Genomic DNA, 13,391 nt, shown 5'->3' on the forward strand with positions numbered 1-13,391 from the left:
AATTATTTAAAACTATATTTGTGGAGTTTAAAAATTGGTTTTATTATTTTTCAAGAGGGTTAAAAGTAAATATTAATTTTCTTAAAATTTGCTAATTTGTCTTCTTTGCTTAAAATTGTATTTAACTTTTTTGTCATCTCATCATTATGGGTTTTTAGGTTCTAATGAAAAATATTCATACATTTATCTATACATATTATATATATTATAATCTATTTACAACTAGAATTATCGATAAACTCAGAGATAGAGGCGCTGCAGCAAATACTCCTAAGGTCCGCCATTTTGTAAAATGTTGCTTATAAAAAAAGTGCTTTGATCTTCGATATCACTTTTAAATATCTCATAAGTTTCACAATGATTGCCTTATTATTTCTTTAACAAAAATCTAAAAAATTCTACAATTATGATCGTTGTCATGTACATATGTATGTATGTATATCCCCATTAAACATTTTATAGCATTCTTTTAAATCTGTTTTTTATACCTTAAACCTCTTGTACCATTTATGTTAGATCTTCAGAATTATCAGTACTATCTCCCAAGTTCCACGAAGATTGCATTATTATTATTTTTTTAAATATCACAAAAAACTCAACTATTTTGATCGTTTCCCCTTAAACATTTTATAACCTTCTTTTAAATCTATTTTTCATACCTTTAACATTTATGGCACATTTTTAAACGAATTTTTTTATAGGATTTAAAACACAATTTTGCAAAATATCCCTAAATATTTCACCATCATTTAGAAGACTCCAAAGAAACTCCAAAGATTAAGTAAAAGCAATGATTATATGATAATTTTACGTTTTGTATTTAAAAAGTATTTATGGATCTAAGGATTTCCAGGATCGAATTGAGTTACTTTCTTCTCTTTTCATTGTGTGCGCGCAGCGATAACAAAAGATGAACTGGGGGGCAAGAGTAAGACAGATTGATGGCAACGGACAAAGACAGAAGGATAACCGACCGGCAGAACTGTCAATCAACGGAGACGAAGCGACCCACGCATAAACCGCTTTGTCTGCGTCCTTTTTCCGCTTCTGCACGAGAGGTGGCAAGGCTGGCAAAGGATGGCCAGGATGGCAAGGACGTCGGGGGGCTTGGCCCGTAAATACACCTTCCGCTTGTTGATATGCCACAGCTCGTCTGGTGACGTTGCGATTCGCCGTTCCTATGTTTTTTTCTGTTTCTGTCTCTGTTTCTGTTTCTGTTTGCTTCCTGCCTGAATTCCTCACTGCCTCACTGCCGCCTGTTGCCTGCGTCATTGATGCCCACGCTTGGCTTGGCCCAGCGCCGTTAACCCCACAGCGGTGTCGCTATTTTTAGCCCCATGGAGCGCAAAAACTTTTGCCAAACTAATTTGTGAATTATTCACAAAATAAAAATAAAAATAAGAGAAAAGACATGAAGAGTGCGTCTGTGCACTTGCGTGGCTGCTAAAATAATTACGGAAAATGTTGTGTGTCTAACTTTTTGTTATGCAAAGTGAATCAATTAAGTGACGTAACTTCAAACTATATATATACATATATATATATATATATATATATTCAAATGGCATTACACATGGAGCCAGTGGAAAATTAAACCACAAACTTTTTAATGCAAGCTGCCAGTAGAGATAATTATTATTTTGGTTATTAAAATAATTAAGTGCAATTTGCACGGTACTTCCAGTACGATATAACAGTACAGGATTTCCGTTTCTATGCCATTTATGGCTTATTATTGCCGGCTTATGAATTTCTACCCGCTTTTTTTTGGTTTTGCAGAAATTCGCTTAACGCCAAGTTGCCTTCGAGCAGCTTCCGTTGCCATTAAATAAATGCCACAAGCAGATCACAGTTTCAAATCACATTAAACGTTGCGCAGGTGAGCGAGCGTTGCTTTTGAGTGGATTTCACCTGTCACGGGCAGGCAACGTTGCGTATGCTCAATGTGGCAACGCTCACGTAACGTATCCGCCATGTGAGCCGCACGCGACAGCCTAAAACTTTCACTGCAAGAAGCGGGAAAGGAGAGTAGAAAAGGGAGTGGGTAACGGCATAAGGGATAAAAGAAACGAATTGCGCGGCAAAAGGGTGAGATAAGAAGCCGAAAAGACAGGAGGCAAACATAACGCATACGCAACGTTATCCCCGTTTGGCCCGAAGCCATAGGAAAACTGGTGAGACGTAAGGTTAGTTACGGAGTTTTTGATAAACGCGAACCTAATTTTTTTTTTGGATTTTGGATTTGATCCAGGCAACAACGAATACAAATCTTATATACGTGAATAAACAAAAATTGACACAGATTTCTAATAGTACTGGAAATTAATGAATTTTATATTCAAATAAAGTAGGGTAATTTTTAACAATTTTTTTTTATATTTCCTTGTTAATAAACATTTTAAAAAATGTCTAGGCTTAAATAGTTATAATCTACTAAACGTAATTGTAACTTTAATAACAATTATTAAATGATTTAATGATTTAAGCATATAATATTTTATCTTTTTATAAATTACACAATTTAAACTATCAAATATTTGTAATATTTCCCTAAAACTGAGTAGAATATAAAATTGTAGCACAACTGTACTTTCAGCTAGTTTCGTATTTTGATCGTTTTTATGAATTTGGAAATACGGTAAACAAAGAATGTCCGAAACTAAGTGCAACATTTCCCAGTTTTCCCATATTTCCCTGTAATGATACATGTTCAAACATGCGTAGGACTGAGTGCAACTGTACCTGCAACTTGTGCATTTTTACTTTAGTTAAAGCAGGATGTAGATAACAGATAACAGATAGCATCCGTACTCATTTCTTGCTCTTCTTTTGCCGATTGCAGTTCTCTTAGCGGAAAGAATCGTCATGGAAACGGGGGGGCAACACCGAAAAGTATGCAGCACTGGGTGGGGGCGTGCAGGTGCGAGCGAGAGGGGTGACCGGGTGACGGACTGAGGGTGCGCAAGCGAGTCGGCAAGCAAGGTGCTACGCCATAACTGTGCGCTAAGGCGATAACGGCAGCAGCTATCTCGCTCTCGCAGCCGCTGCTTGCGTTGGCTATTTTAAAATATTTATGCATCCTACTGAGTGCGTGTGTGTGTGTGTGTGTAGAGGTGGAGAAAAGGAACGACGTTGACGTTAACGTGGCGCTCCACTCTCTTTTGTTGTTGTTGCTGCTGCTGCTGCACAAGAAGTTCTTCAAACGAAGTAACGGCAAATTACGAAACAATATGCATAGATAAGTGCGAGTGGGTGGGAAAGAAGTATGCGGAAGATGGGAGAGGGAGAGTGGGTGGCTGTCCCTCAATCATATGCTCACTCAGCTGTGCTCTGCCAGCGTCGCCGTCGCTGCGATGACGTGTATCGCTTCGCCTCTCTCTCTCTCTCTCTATCTCTCGCTGGCTATCCCGCTCGCACGCAGCGCTGCCGCCGCCACCGCCACCGTCGCTTAGTCAGTCATCATAGCTGCTACTTTTCAGTTTCAGTTTGACTACGTAGAGAACAGACGGCCTTCCCAAAAAAAAAAAAAAGAAAAAAAATCTAACACACACACACACCAGTGCAGAGGCGAGCGACACCACTCACACCCATACCGAAGAACACACGCGCGGTGTGGTTAAAACAAAAACAAAGCAGCAAACAGAAGAGCAACAACAACAGTACGAGAGGCAAGACGCCGGCGGGAACAGCAAAAGGTGACGATTCGAAAGCAGCGAATTTTGAGCGCCAAAAAACGTAACAACATTCTTTGTGTGCAAGTAAATAATTATAGCCTCCGCTGTATGTATGGGCGGGCGTGAGTGTGTGTGTGTGTGTGTTTGCGAGCGTGTAATCAAATACAAATCAGTAAAATAACAAAAAATCTTGACGTAATCGCAAACGACACGAAAAAGGAGGCAAAAGCAGCGACAACGACACTGACGGGCAAGCGGGCAACAATAACAAAGCGATTTGTATTCTTTGTTCCGTTTCTGCTGTGTTTTCGGATTTAAATTTTGCATTGTTGTCATCTCCCTCGACTTGAAAGCCGCTTACGGTAGACAAAAAGAGATAGAGCGAAAACACACTCGCGTGTTGTGTTGTGTTGGTTTACTTTTTTGTTTTTGTTTTTGTTTTTATTTTTGTTGTGCAGTGCTTGTGTTTGCCGTTATGCAAAGATTTCATTGTTATTAGTCAGCAACGTCAACAGGCAGCAGCAGCAGCAGCAACAACAACAACAAGCAAGCAAGCGAAGCGCGGGTAAGCAATAAACACCAAAAATGACGAAGGAATGCACAAAAGCTTAAGAGCAAGGGAGAGAGTAAGAAAGGGGTGAATGTGCGGAGTGGGAGTGGGAGTGCAAAGGCAACAAACTCATAACTGTGGCGATCATCAATGGGTGTAAAAAGAAAGAAAGAGAGAGAGAGAGCGGGTGAACTGAGCGTGATACGGGAGAGTAAAAGAACCGAGAGAGAGAGAGAGAGGAGCGGATTACACTTATCAATCAATGGGTTATGGGCGGAATGTGGCAAGGCGATAGAGCAGCGCTTCGCCTTGACACTGCGATAGTGTCAAGCCGCTTAGATAGTAGAGTCGTAAATTACCAACACTGACTATTGCCTGGGGGAAAGCACTCTGGGGCCCTGTAATGAGCTCTCTCTTTCCCGCTCTATCTTTGCCACACCGTTCTCACGAACACCCTTTTCCCGCTAATCTTGCACATTTAAAGAGCTCAACTGGTTAGGACCGTGCATAATTAGCCGGCAACTACGACGAGCTGATAACACAAGCCCCCCCCCTTCCAGCTGATAACGCACACGGACAAAAATATTTGTGCACGGCGAAAAATTATTAATGCTGGGCTTATTCACTTTTAACGGAATTTTTTACTAAAGCACTTTATTGATATAAAAATAATAATGATAAGGATTAATATGAGCGACTCTCAGCTTTTAGGTTTTTCTTCTTAGTGTAACCCACTTTATAAATGTAATAAAACAGAAGGCATAAAAGAAGTTTAAAGGATAAAGGAAATAATTTGAGTTTTATAAATTATTAAATAATAAATAATATTAATTAATTAAACAATACTTAAAAGACTTGCATTAAAATTGTACTGAATATCTGGTTGTTTGTAAATCCTTACATTTTCAGGTAACATATTAATAAAATAATAAATATTAATATACATTTAATGCTAGAAAAATTTAATATATACTTACACATGGGCTTATGTTTATTTCAATATTTTACAAATTAATAGTTAAGGTCTAGAAATTATTTGTGGCACCGTATTTAATTTTTTTTTCAGTAACATTTTGAATATGTTTAGGGACAGAATAGACAACATGTCATTTGATGTTAAAAAAGTTTAATTTGAGTTCATATGATTTGTAATGTCCTTTGCCATTAACACCACCTTCCAACACTGTTATTGTGTTGGATAAAAGAACAAGTGTTGGAAAGCGCTGCTAACGGCAGCTGTTGTACGTCGGTGGCATTATCGAAATTGTTATGGGCATGTTGATAATACCGTCGTTAAGCCGCGCGGCTTTATGAGCCATATGCAGTAGGCCTCTCCCTTTGTACCTCCCCCTCCCCGTCTCCCACTCTGTGCCACAAACAACGGCACCTGTCGTCAATGGCTTTGTCTCACTCACTTCCACTCCCTTTGCTTTCTTCAGCTTGTTCTTCTTGTTCTTAGCTTGTCCATGACAAGTAATAACTGTTGTGGCTTTGTTTTTTGTTATTGCACATTCATTTAGTTTTAATTAATTCAGCCAAGCAAACAGCGTTAGAAAGAGAGGGGTGAGTTGTTGGGGTGTGGGGGTGTGGGGGAGAGGAGCGCAGAGATTCACAGAAAGCCAACCAGCACAAACACGAACGAACACCAACGCAATGGAAACGAGTAAAAATAAATAATGCTGACGTCAATTTTGCGTACGTTGTGCACAGCGAGAAAAAGCGCTCCGTTGAAGGGGGCGGGGGTGGGGGTTCTTCGGCTCGGCCAGGGCAAATCAAAAGCCGAAAGCAAAATGCGAAATGCATTCTGATTGGAATTGATTGAAATGCAAAAGCAACAAAACCACCGCTGTCGACGTCGACGCTGCTGATGAGTTTTTTTTTCTCTTTACTTTGATAATGCGAAAAAGCAACAAATACTTAAAACAAACCCGAGAAGGCAGGCTTTCTTCGGGAATCCGAAGTCTGTAAATAAACTATGTATATCCTTAGCTTGGAATATAAACCATATAACACAATTTTAATTCGGAAAGCACTGGGGGATTTTATAAGGTTACAAACCATTTTTATTTAAAGGAATTTGGACAATTTTAATTTTAAATTGTTTTAATTTTGAAAGCTTTAATTAAGTGAATTTTATTTTGGACAAATACAAATTTGAAATAAAAATAGTTTTCATCGAAACGATTTAAAAATACAAATGAACATAAAGTAAAATGTTATAAGCCTAAATGACTGCCTAAAATCGCACAAAAAATTCAAATACGAGATGCTCTCGGTTTTAAAAAGAATTGGCCTTGAAATTAGGAAAGAAACTTTCTCATATGAAAATACATTTTCTTTTTTTCAGGTCGATTTGTCCCAAATATTCCATAATTTTATTTGTATTTAAATTTAGTTGAATTTTGTATATGTTTCAAAAAACTTTTCATAGTCTGATTGATTTTTTATAAATTTAATAATACTTTTTTTTTTAATAAAGAACATAAATTAATTAATTCTTAGGGTTAGTAACTATGAACAATCAAGGAGTGCTTCTTTAATAATAAATATCTACGAATTGACCGCTACTGTCAAGTTGGAAATACCGAAAAGTATTTCATTTGGCTTTAAAAAATCGATGGTTTTTAAAAATATCAGAAAAAAGGAATTGATTTAAAATTTTTTCCAATTATATTTATTGAATATACTTATTGGAAGTGTGCTTGCAAAACTTAAAATGTTTAATTCTATATTTTATGCTGTGCCATGAGTGGCTTGTTCTTTAATTCCCGAAAAAATAAAACCACATATTTCTGGTTAGATACTGCACAGCTATTGCGCTGACCGCGGGTGTGCATACAGTACGAAATGGGTTATTTGCCGTTCCCTCTGCTGGGGACAGGGCAAACTTCATTAGTCAGTGATGTCAGCCGGCGCAAAGGTAGCACGGGCAGTGAGTCAGTCAGTCATTTAGTCGTTCAGACAGCGCGGTATTTGTCAGACCAAACGCCCCAAAAAGTGGGCGCCTGGGTTTACAGGGTTCGTGATGGGTCGTAATTATTGTCAAAGGAAAGTCGATTAAAAAACCATCTGAAATAATGCAAATGGTATGGATGTTATAAAATATTCCTGATAAAAAGAACCACCCACTTTGCACCTCGTTGCACTAATTTACTATTAAGGTAAAACTGTTGCAGGCCCCAAATTATCCCCAATTCGGCTGAAAACATGCCACGAAGATTTCCGACGACGATGACGTCATGCCCTTCCAATAATTGTAGTCATATAAGTACTTGGATAGTTACTAACTATTAGCTGTAAAGCAATTAGAGGAAAACGTCATCGCGAGTGACGGGAGTAAGTCATCTTTGTTAATTGTTCGTTCACTTTTGAAAGTAAATTTTTGTCCATATAAAATGTTGAACATAAAAAAATATATATTTTAAATAAGGAAAGCTTTATGTTTAGTTTATATATATTACAATATTTGTTGTAAATTAAATATAAAATTGAAAATCTAAATGAGACATTTTTTACTTTAAAATTCTAAAGAATTCCAGTCAAAACTAGATAGATAGTAAAATCAAAATATTATAATAATAATATAATACATTTTGATTAACATTGTCATTTTGGATAATATAAACAATTATGATAAAATATTTACAAATTTTAAGACAACAGAAAAGTATTTTAACGGAAAAAATCAAAACTGGCAGCACTGCCAAAAAATCTGGCATCACCGCCGACGATGTGTTTGCCACGGAAAATAAAAACTAAGCTTTGCTAAATTTAATAAAACACAATTCTCTTGGCATTGCTCTTTTAAATACTGAATATGAAAAAATATTTCTTTCAATTTAGTTTGTTAAATTTGGAGGGACCATATGATTTTTGAATATAATCGATTACCCGCAACGAAATCGATTTTCCTAGTGATGGGAAATTACGATCCGTCGATTGCGGAATCGATTTTATTTCCAGCTCTAGCACTGTGGCAGTGAGTGAGCGAGCCAGCAATACGCGAACGATTTTTGCGCAAAAACGGAGTTTATCAATAAATCGTTTTGTGCAATTGCATTGGATCAGGGAAACGCGTGAGTGCGAGTGCAGAAGATTATAGTTCGGTGTTACGACCTCTAAAATTCAACGTCTGCTCCGCGATTCGGGGGTGTGAAAAAAAAAATTAAAAGGAACGTAGGCAACGATAACAACAGGCGGAGGGAGAGAGAGAGAGAGAGAGAGCAGTGCGGAGCTCGCAGTAGTGTTGTGTGTGTGCGTGCTGCCAACTTGTCGCACCAACTCGGTGTTGGTGCTGCTGGTTCCCCTCTGCTGCGGTGCTGCTGCTGCTAGTGCTGTGTGCGTGTGATTGGCTCTCTGATTTGAGCCTTTCGAAATGCCATACCTGGCGCTGTAGTCTCCTACAGGAACCGTAGATTTTCGGGAGCCACGAGCCCCCTGCCAAGGGTTATAGACTAAACCCCTCTTAAAAATATCTACGGAATTTTCAACAAGTTGCCAGCACAGCGTGCAACGCGCGCACACACACACACTCACACACAGGCAAACGACACGCACGCTGGAGAGAGGGCGAGAGAGAGAGAGAGGGAAAAGGAAAGGGATAGAGCGAGCGAGAGCGAGAAACAACAACAACAAGAGGCAACGTTTTTAGTGATGTCATCAGAAAGTAAGTTGATTTTTTTTCGGTTCTGTTCTGTTCCGTGCGTTGTGTGTGTGTTTTTCGTTGTTTTTTTTTTCTTTGCTTTGCTGCCTCTCGCACACACAACGTTGTCATGACGTCATTCCACCAAAATACACACAACGGGCGCGCTGTTGTTGCTGTTGTTGCTGCTGCTGCTGTTGCTGGTGTCAGCAACATAAACGTAATCATCATCACTCGTCATCGCTGTGTGTCGCTGTCGCCAAACAAAACAAACGCAACAACAGTTGACAGTCGAACAGCAGCAGCCGCTAAGCATTGACCAGTGATCAGTGATTTATCTCGGGAATAATAAATAAATAAATAAATCCAATCCACAAATTCAACAAACCAACCCAACGTCCCCCCTCGATCCGATCTTCCTTGCAGCAACCCCTTCAAGCTGGCCAAATTGAAGCGGAAACGGAAGCCAAACTGAAGCACTTGTCGGAGAGCGTCTCGGTGCTGCTGAAGATCGCCAGGATCGGCAATATGGACAACAGCATCGTCGAGGAGAACGGCAATTCGTCGGCGGCCTCGGCCTCCAACGATGTCGTCGATGTCGTTGCCGCCCAAGCGGCGGCAGCAGCAGCGGCGGCGGCGGCAAATAGTGGCGGCGGCGGCGGAGGAGGAGGAGGCGGTGGTAACCCCCAGCAGCAGCAACAGAACCCACAGAGTACAACGGCGGGAGCGGCGAATAATTCGCAGGGAGCGGCCACCGTGCTGACCACCACCTCCAACTGCAATCTACAGTACCCCATCCAGACGCTGGCGCAGCACGGCCTGCAGGTGAGTGACAAGATTCCACTGATAGGGCTGAGTTATTTCCAAAGCCCCGGAACTGGGATATAAACTGTATTTCAGGGATTTATATATGAATTCCCAGACAGGATATATCCCACCTGGGGCTACCGTTAACTCTCCTCTGTCTATAAACTATAGTATCCTTTCTAATTATGAAAAAAACTCTTAACCCACAGGTGCAATCCGTGATACAGGCCAATCCCTCGGGGGTCATACAGACAGCGGCTGGAACACAACAGCAGCAACAACAGCAGCAGCAGGCGCTGGGCGCCGCCACAGCGATGCACAAGGGCGTGGGAGTGGTCTATGTGGCCAAGCCGGCTAACTCGACGGTCATTCACACGACCCCGGGCAATGCAGTGCAAGTGCGTAACAAAGTGCGTAGCTCACCGAGCGCCCCAAATTGGAGCCATCGAACTAATCACAATTGAATTTCCAATTCATCCGCTCAGATCCCTCCAACCTTTCCGACGTGTAAGATCAAACCAGAGCCAAACACGCAGCATCCGGAGGATAGCGACGAGAGTCTGTCGGATGACGACTCCCAGCATCATCGCAGCGAGCTGACGCGACGGCCATCGTACAATAGGATCTTTACCGAGATCAGTGGACCCGACATAAGCGGTGAGTTCCGGGGACTAAGCTCCACACACGCACACACACTCGAACACATCTCTGTCGCTCTCTCAACTCTCTATTCGCTAACCCAACGCATCGCGCCAGCCGATTTCTCTCATTAGTCATCCCAGGATGCAACCGAGCATCGTTTGGTCCACTCCCAAAGGGCTGCTGATCGGTCGATCCATCAAAATCCATTCATTATTGCAGTGTTTGTAACCCAACAATTCACATTGGTCATTCGTTTTGTACAGTTGCGGTTGGGCAAAAAGCATTTAGTAGCGAAGAGGCCATAAGGCCCTCGAAGGACTTATTATTTATTATTGATCAGGGGCTTGTAACGCATAAGGAGGCTATAAAATCTGCATATGTCCTTTGCTTAATTTTGTAATTGATTTAGAGACTGTCTATATGTTGAAAGTTTTATGGTTTTGTAAAAATTGTAAATTGTCATAAAAAAAACTTGACATCAATATAGATTAATTGAAATTATCTTTAAAAAAATACTCAAGAACGCAGTCAGTAGTGATAACTCCCAGGATGTTGTAAATAGCATGTTTAATCATGTCAAGTCTTTTTGTATTGTGATCACAACTGTACTCTTACCGTTGTATCCGTCGATGTCGATCGTTCACTCGCACTGTCCCGCTCTCACATAACCAAGTACCGTTAGGGCAAATATAATATAAATTAATACGATTCGTAATGCAAATAATCTATTGCAATTTTGTTGTTGTTGTTGTTGATGTTGCTTAAAGAAAATAGTTGAAGGAGGGAAAACAAAGAAATCGTTGTTAAGAGTCCTTGAAATTCTAAAATTCCTGTAAATAAATCTCTCACCCTTACACGCACATACCAGCACCCGCAAAACACACACGCCTGCGCACATTCAAATGTACAATACAATCTACAGAGACAGGCATATCAACAATAACAAATGAAATAAGTAATATTTACTAAACACCTTACCATTACAACTGTTGTTGCTGCCTGTCTCTACCTCTACCTCTTCTCCCTCTCTGTATCTCTATCTTTCTATCTCCCCCCCTTTACTTTGCTCTGTCGTTGTTGTTGCTGTAATATCCTCGTTGTTGTTGCCGTTGTTGTTATTACACAGCTCATTATGCAAAAAAATATCTAAGAAAACTAGAAAAAACAAAAACAACCAACCTCACCTAACAGTACTTCTCAACCAATAACCCAGCTTCTCTCCACTGTCTCCAACTAACTCTCTATCTCGCCCGCTCGCTCGCCGCTCTCGCTCGCACTCACCCACTCAAGATCATAATGCAAAAAATAAATAAAATTAATTAAATAAAATCAGTCAAAATTTCTAAAATTGCATTTGAAAACTGAAATGAAAAATATGTTTTCTTATAATTTTTATTGTTGTTTTTTTCCATTGTTTTCTTTTCGACTGCCTTCCTACTCCACAAAAAAAAAAACTACCTATCAAAATTAATTCTGTCCTGAACAACAACCGCAACAACAACAACAACAACAACTCAACAACAAATCCCCCCAAAAACCGACAAATTCCGAAACTGAAACCAAAAACCGATCCCGAATCCGAACCTGCATCTGCATTGGAATTGGATCGAATCGAATCCCAATTGGCAGGCGCATCGCTGACCATGTCCGATGGTGTGCTCAACTCTCAGCTGGCGGGTAGCGGTGCGGGGGGCAATGCGACGAATAGCTCACTGATGCAGTTGGACCCGACGTACTACATGCCCAATCGGATATCTTACAACACCAGTAATAGCCCCGGTCCAAAAAAAAATAACTTACTCATATAGCCCATAAATAGCGTGAAATGAATTGAACTTCTGCAACTCGATAGGCATACATTAATCTATCGAACTACTACTGTGAATCGATAGCTGTAATTTTAATTGTCGATATATTTCTGATTCAATATCGATATTGATTGATACATTTCAATAGATTGTCTACCTATCGTTCATAATCGATTTTTCATAGATAATGAGGAAAAGGAATCCTTCAATTATATTCATTTTAGCATTTAATATGTGTTTACATCAAATTATCTTTCCGATAGTTATTGAAATTGCTTTATAATTGAATTTAGTTCGAATCTCAATCGATAATAAATCTATTTCAATTTCAAGCTATCCAAATTCGAGTATAATTAATCCCGTATCCCTTTCGAGTTACAGAGAGTTCGACTTTTGGGGAAATTGATGCACACATTTTAATAAACAGATTAATTAATCAGTTTTCTTATCCTAATCTCTTGCAGACAATAGCGGGATAGCGGAGGATCAGACGCGTAAACGCGAAATCCGTTTGCAGAAGAACAGGGAGGCGGCGCGTGAGTGCCGGCGCAAGAAGAAGGAGTACATCAAGTGCCTGGAGAATCGCGTGGCGGTGCTAGAGAACCAAAACAAAGCGCTCATAGAGGAGCTCAAGTCGCTCAAGGAGCTCTACTGTCAGACCAAGAACGATTGAATGTGGGGCGTGCGCCTCCGCCTCCAGCTAAGGTTATGGCTATAGTAGAATGGCGGCCATTCTGGGAAAACGCGAAAAACACGAATGCCCGACAGCAGCGCTGCATGGATCCGCATATCATCATGATTTATATACGTATAGAATGCTCTATATGTGGATAGTGTGTACATTAAGTGTTATTGCGTTTATACGAAGCTCAGTTCATGGATAGTCATTTCATGTATGAGCTGTATGCGGGATCGCGTTGTTGTTAGGACAGAGACGGAGACGGACGATGGACGATGGACGATGGACGAGAGAACACAATTGTAATTATGTTTATAATTTAAAAGTTTAATATTATGTTTTTAATTAGATGTATGCCTTAGTTTACTTGCTAATTTAACGATACTGAAGTTATATCCACAAAAAACATGTGTATAGCCTAAGCCCAAAAAGTCCTTTTATCCCTACGATTCTATACCCCAAGCTCCCCAAATCAATTGTAATTAAAAATTTTGTTTTATCTAATTCGTAATTACTGCAGGACATGCGAGTCTAGCGAAAGTGTTATTTTTTTCTTAGCGAATTTGTAAGCAGGAACACACGAGATAGG

General features: G+C 40.0%; 1 protein-coding gene across 10 annotated transcripts; it reads left to right on the forward strand.

Annotated features, from left to right (window-relative positions):
• Nucleotides 1–3,477: 3,477 nt before the first annotated feature.
• Nucleotides 3,478–13,316, forward strand: CrebB (Cyclic-AMP response element binding protein B). Of its 10 annotated transcripts, XM_086836724.1 has the most exons (7): nt 3,560–3,695; nt 4,174–4,239; nt 9,293–9,691; nt 9,883–10,083; nt 10,159–10,330; nt 11,945–12,082; nt 12,588–13,316. In XM_086836724.1, exons 3-7 carry the CDS (start codon nt 9,395–9,397, stop codon nt 12,794–12,796), a joined length of 1,017 nt encoding a protein of 338 aa, XP_086692850.1. In that variant the 5' UTR covers nt 3,560–3,695; nt 4,174–4,239; nt 9,293–9,394; the 3' UTR covers nt 12,797–13,316. The 10 variants fall into 10 exon arrangements, with proteins under 10 accessions (XP_086692851.1, XP_086692852.1, XP_086692855.1 ...); XM_086836725.1 differs by lacking the exon at nt 4,174–4,239 and having other exon boundaries at nt 3,478–3,695; XM_086836726.1 differs by lacking the exon at nt 4,174–4,239 and having other exon boundaries at nt 3,478–3,695; nt 9,883–10,071.
• The last annotated feature ends 75 nt before the right edge of the window (nt 13,317–13,391 follow it).

The sequence above is a fragment of the Drosophila serrata genome, unplaced genomic scaffold, assembly GCF_035046125.1.
Source record: "Drosophila serrata isolate PLE 108 unplaced genomic scaffold, ASM3504612v1 contig_293, whole genome shotgun sequence".
NCBI classification, from domain to species: domain Eukaryota; kingdom Metazoa; phylum Arthropoda; class Insecta; order Diptera; family Drosophilidae; genus Drosophila; species Drosophila serrata.

What these genes read in the sequence shown, in the direction of transcription:
- CrebB (XM_086836725.1), top strand. Translation starts at nt 9,395, where the DNA reads ATGGACAACAGCATCGTCGAGGAGAACGGCAATTCGTCGGCGGCCTCG. An exon ending in TGGCGCAGCACGGCCTGCAG is followed by an intron (nt 9,692 to 9,882) that starts GTGAGTGACAAG and finishes CTTAACCCACAG; the next exon opens with GTGCAATCCGTGATACAGGC. An exon ending in CAGTGGACCCGACATAAGCG is followed by an intron (nt 10,331 to 11,944) that starts GTGAGTTCCGGG and finishes CCCAATTGGCAG; the next exon opens with GCGCATCGCTGACCATGTCC.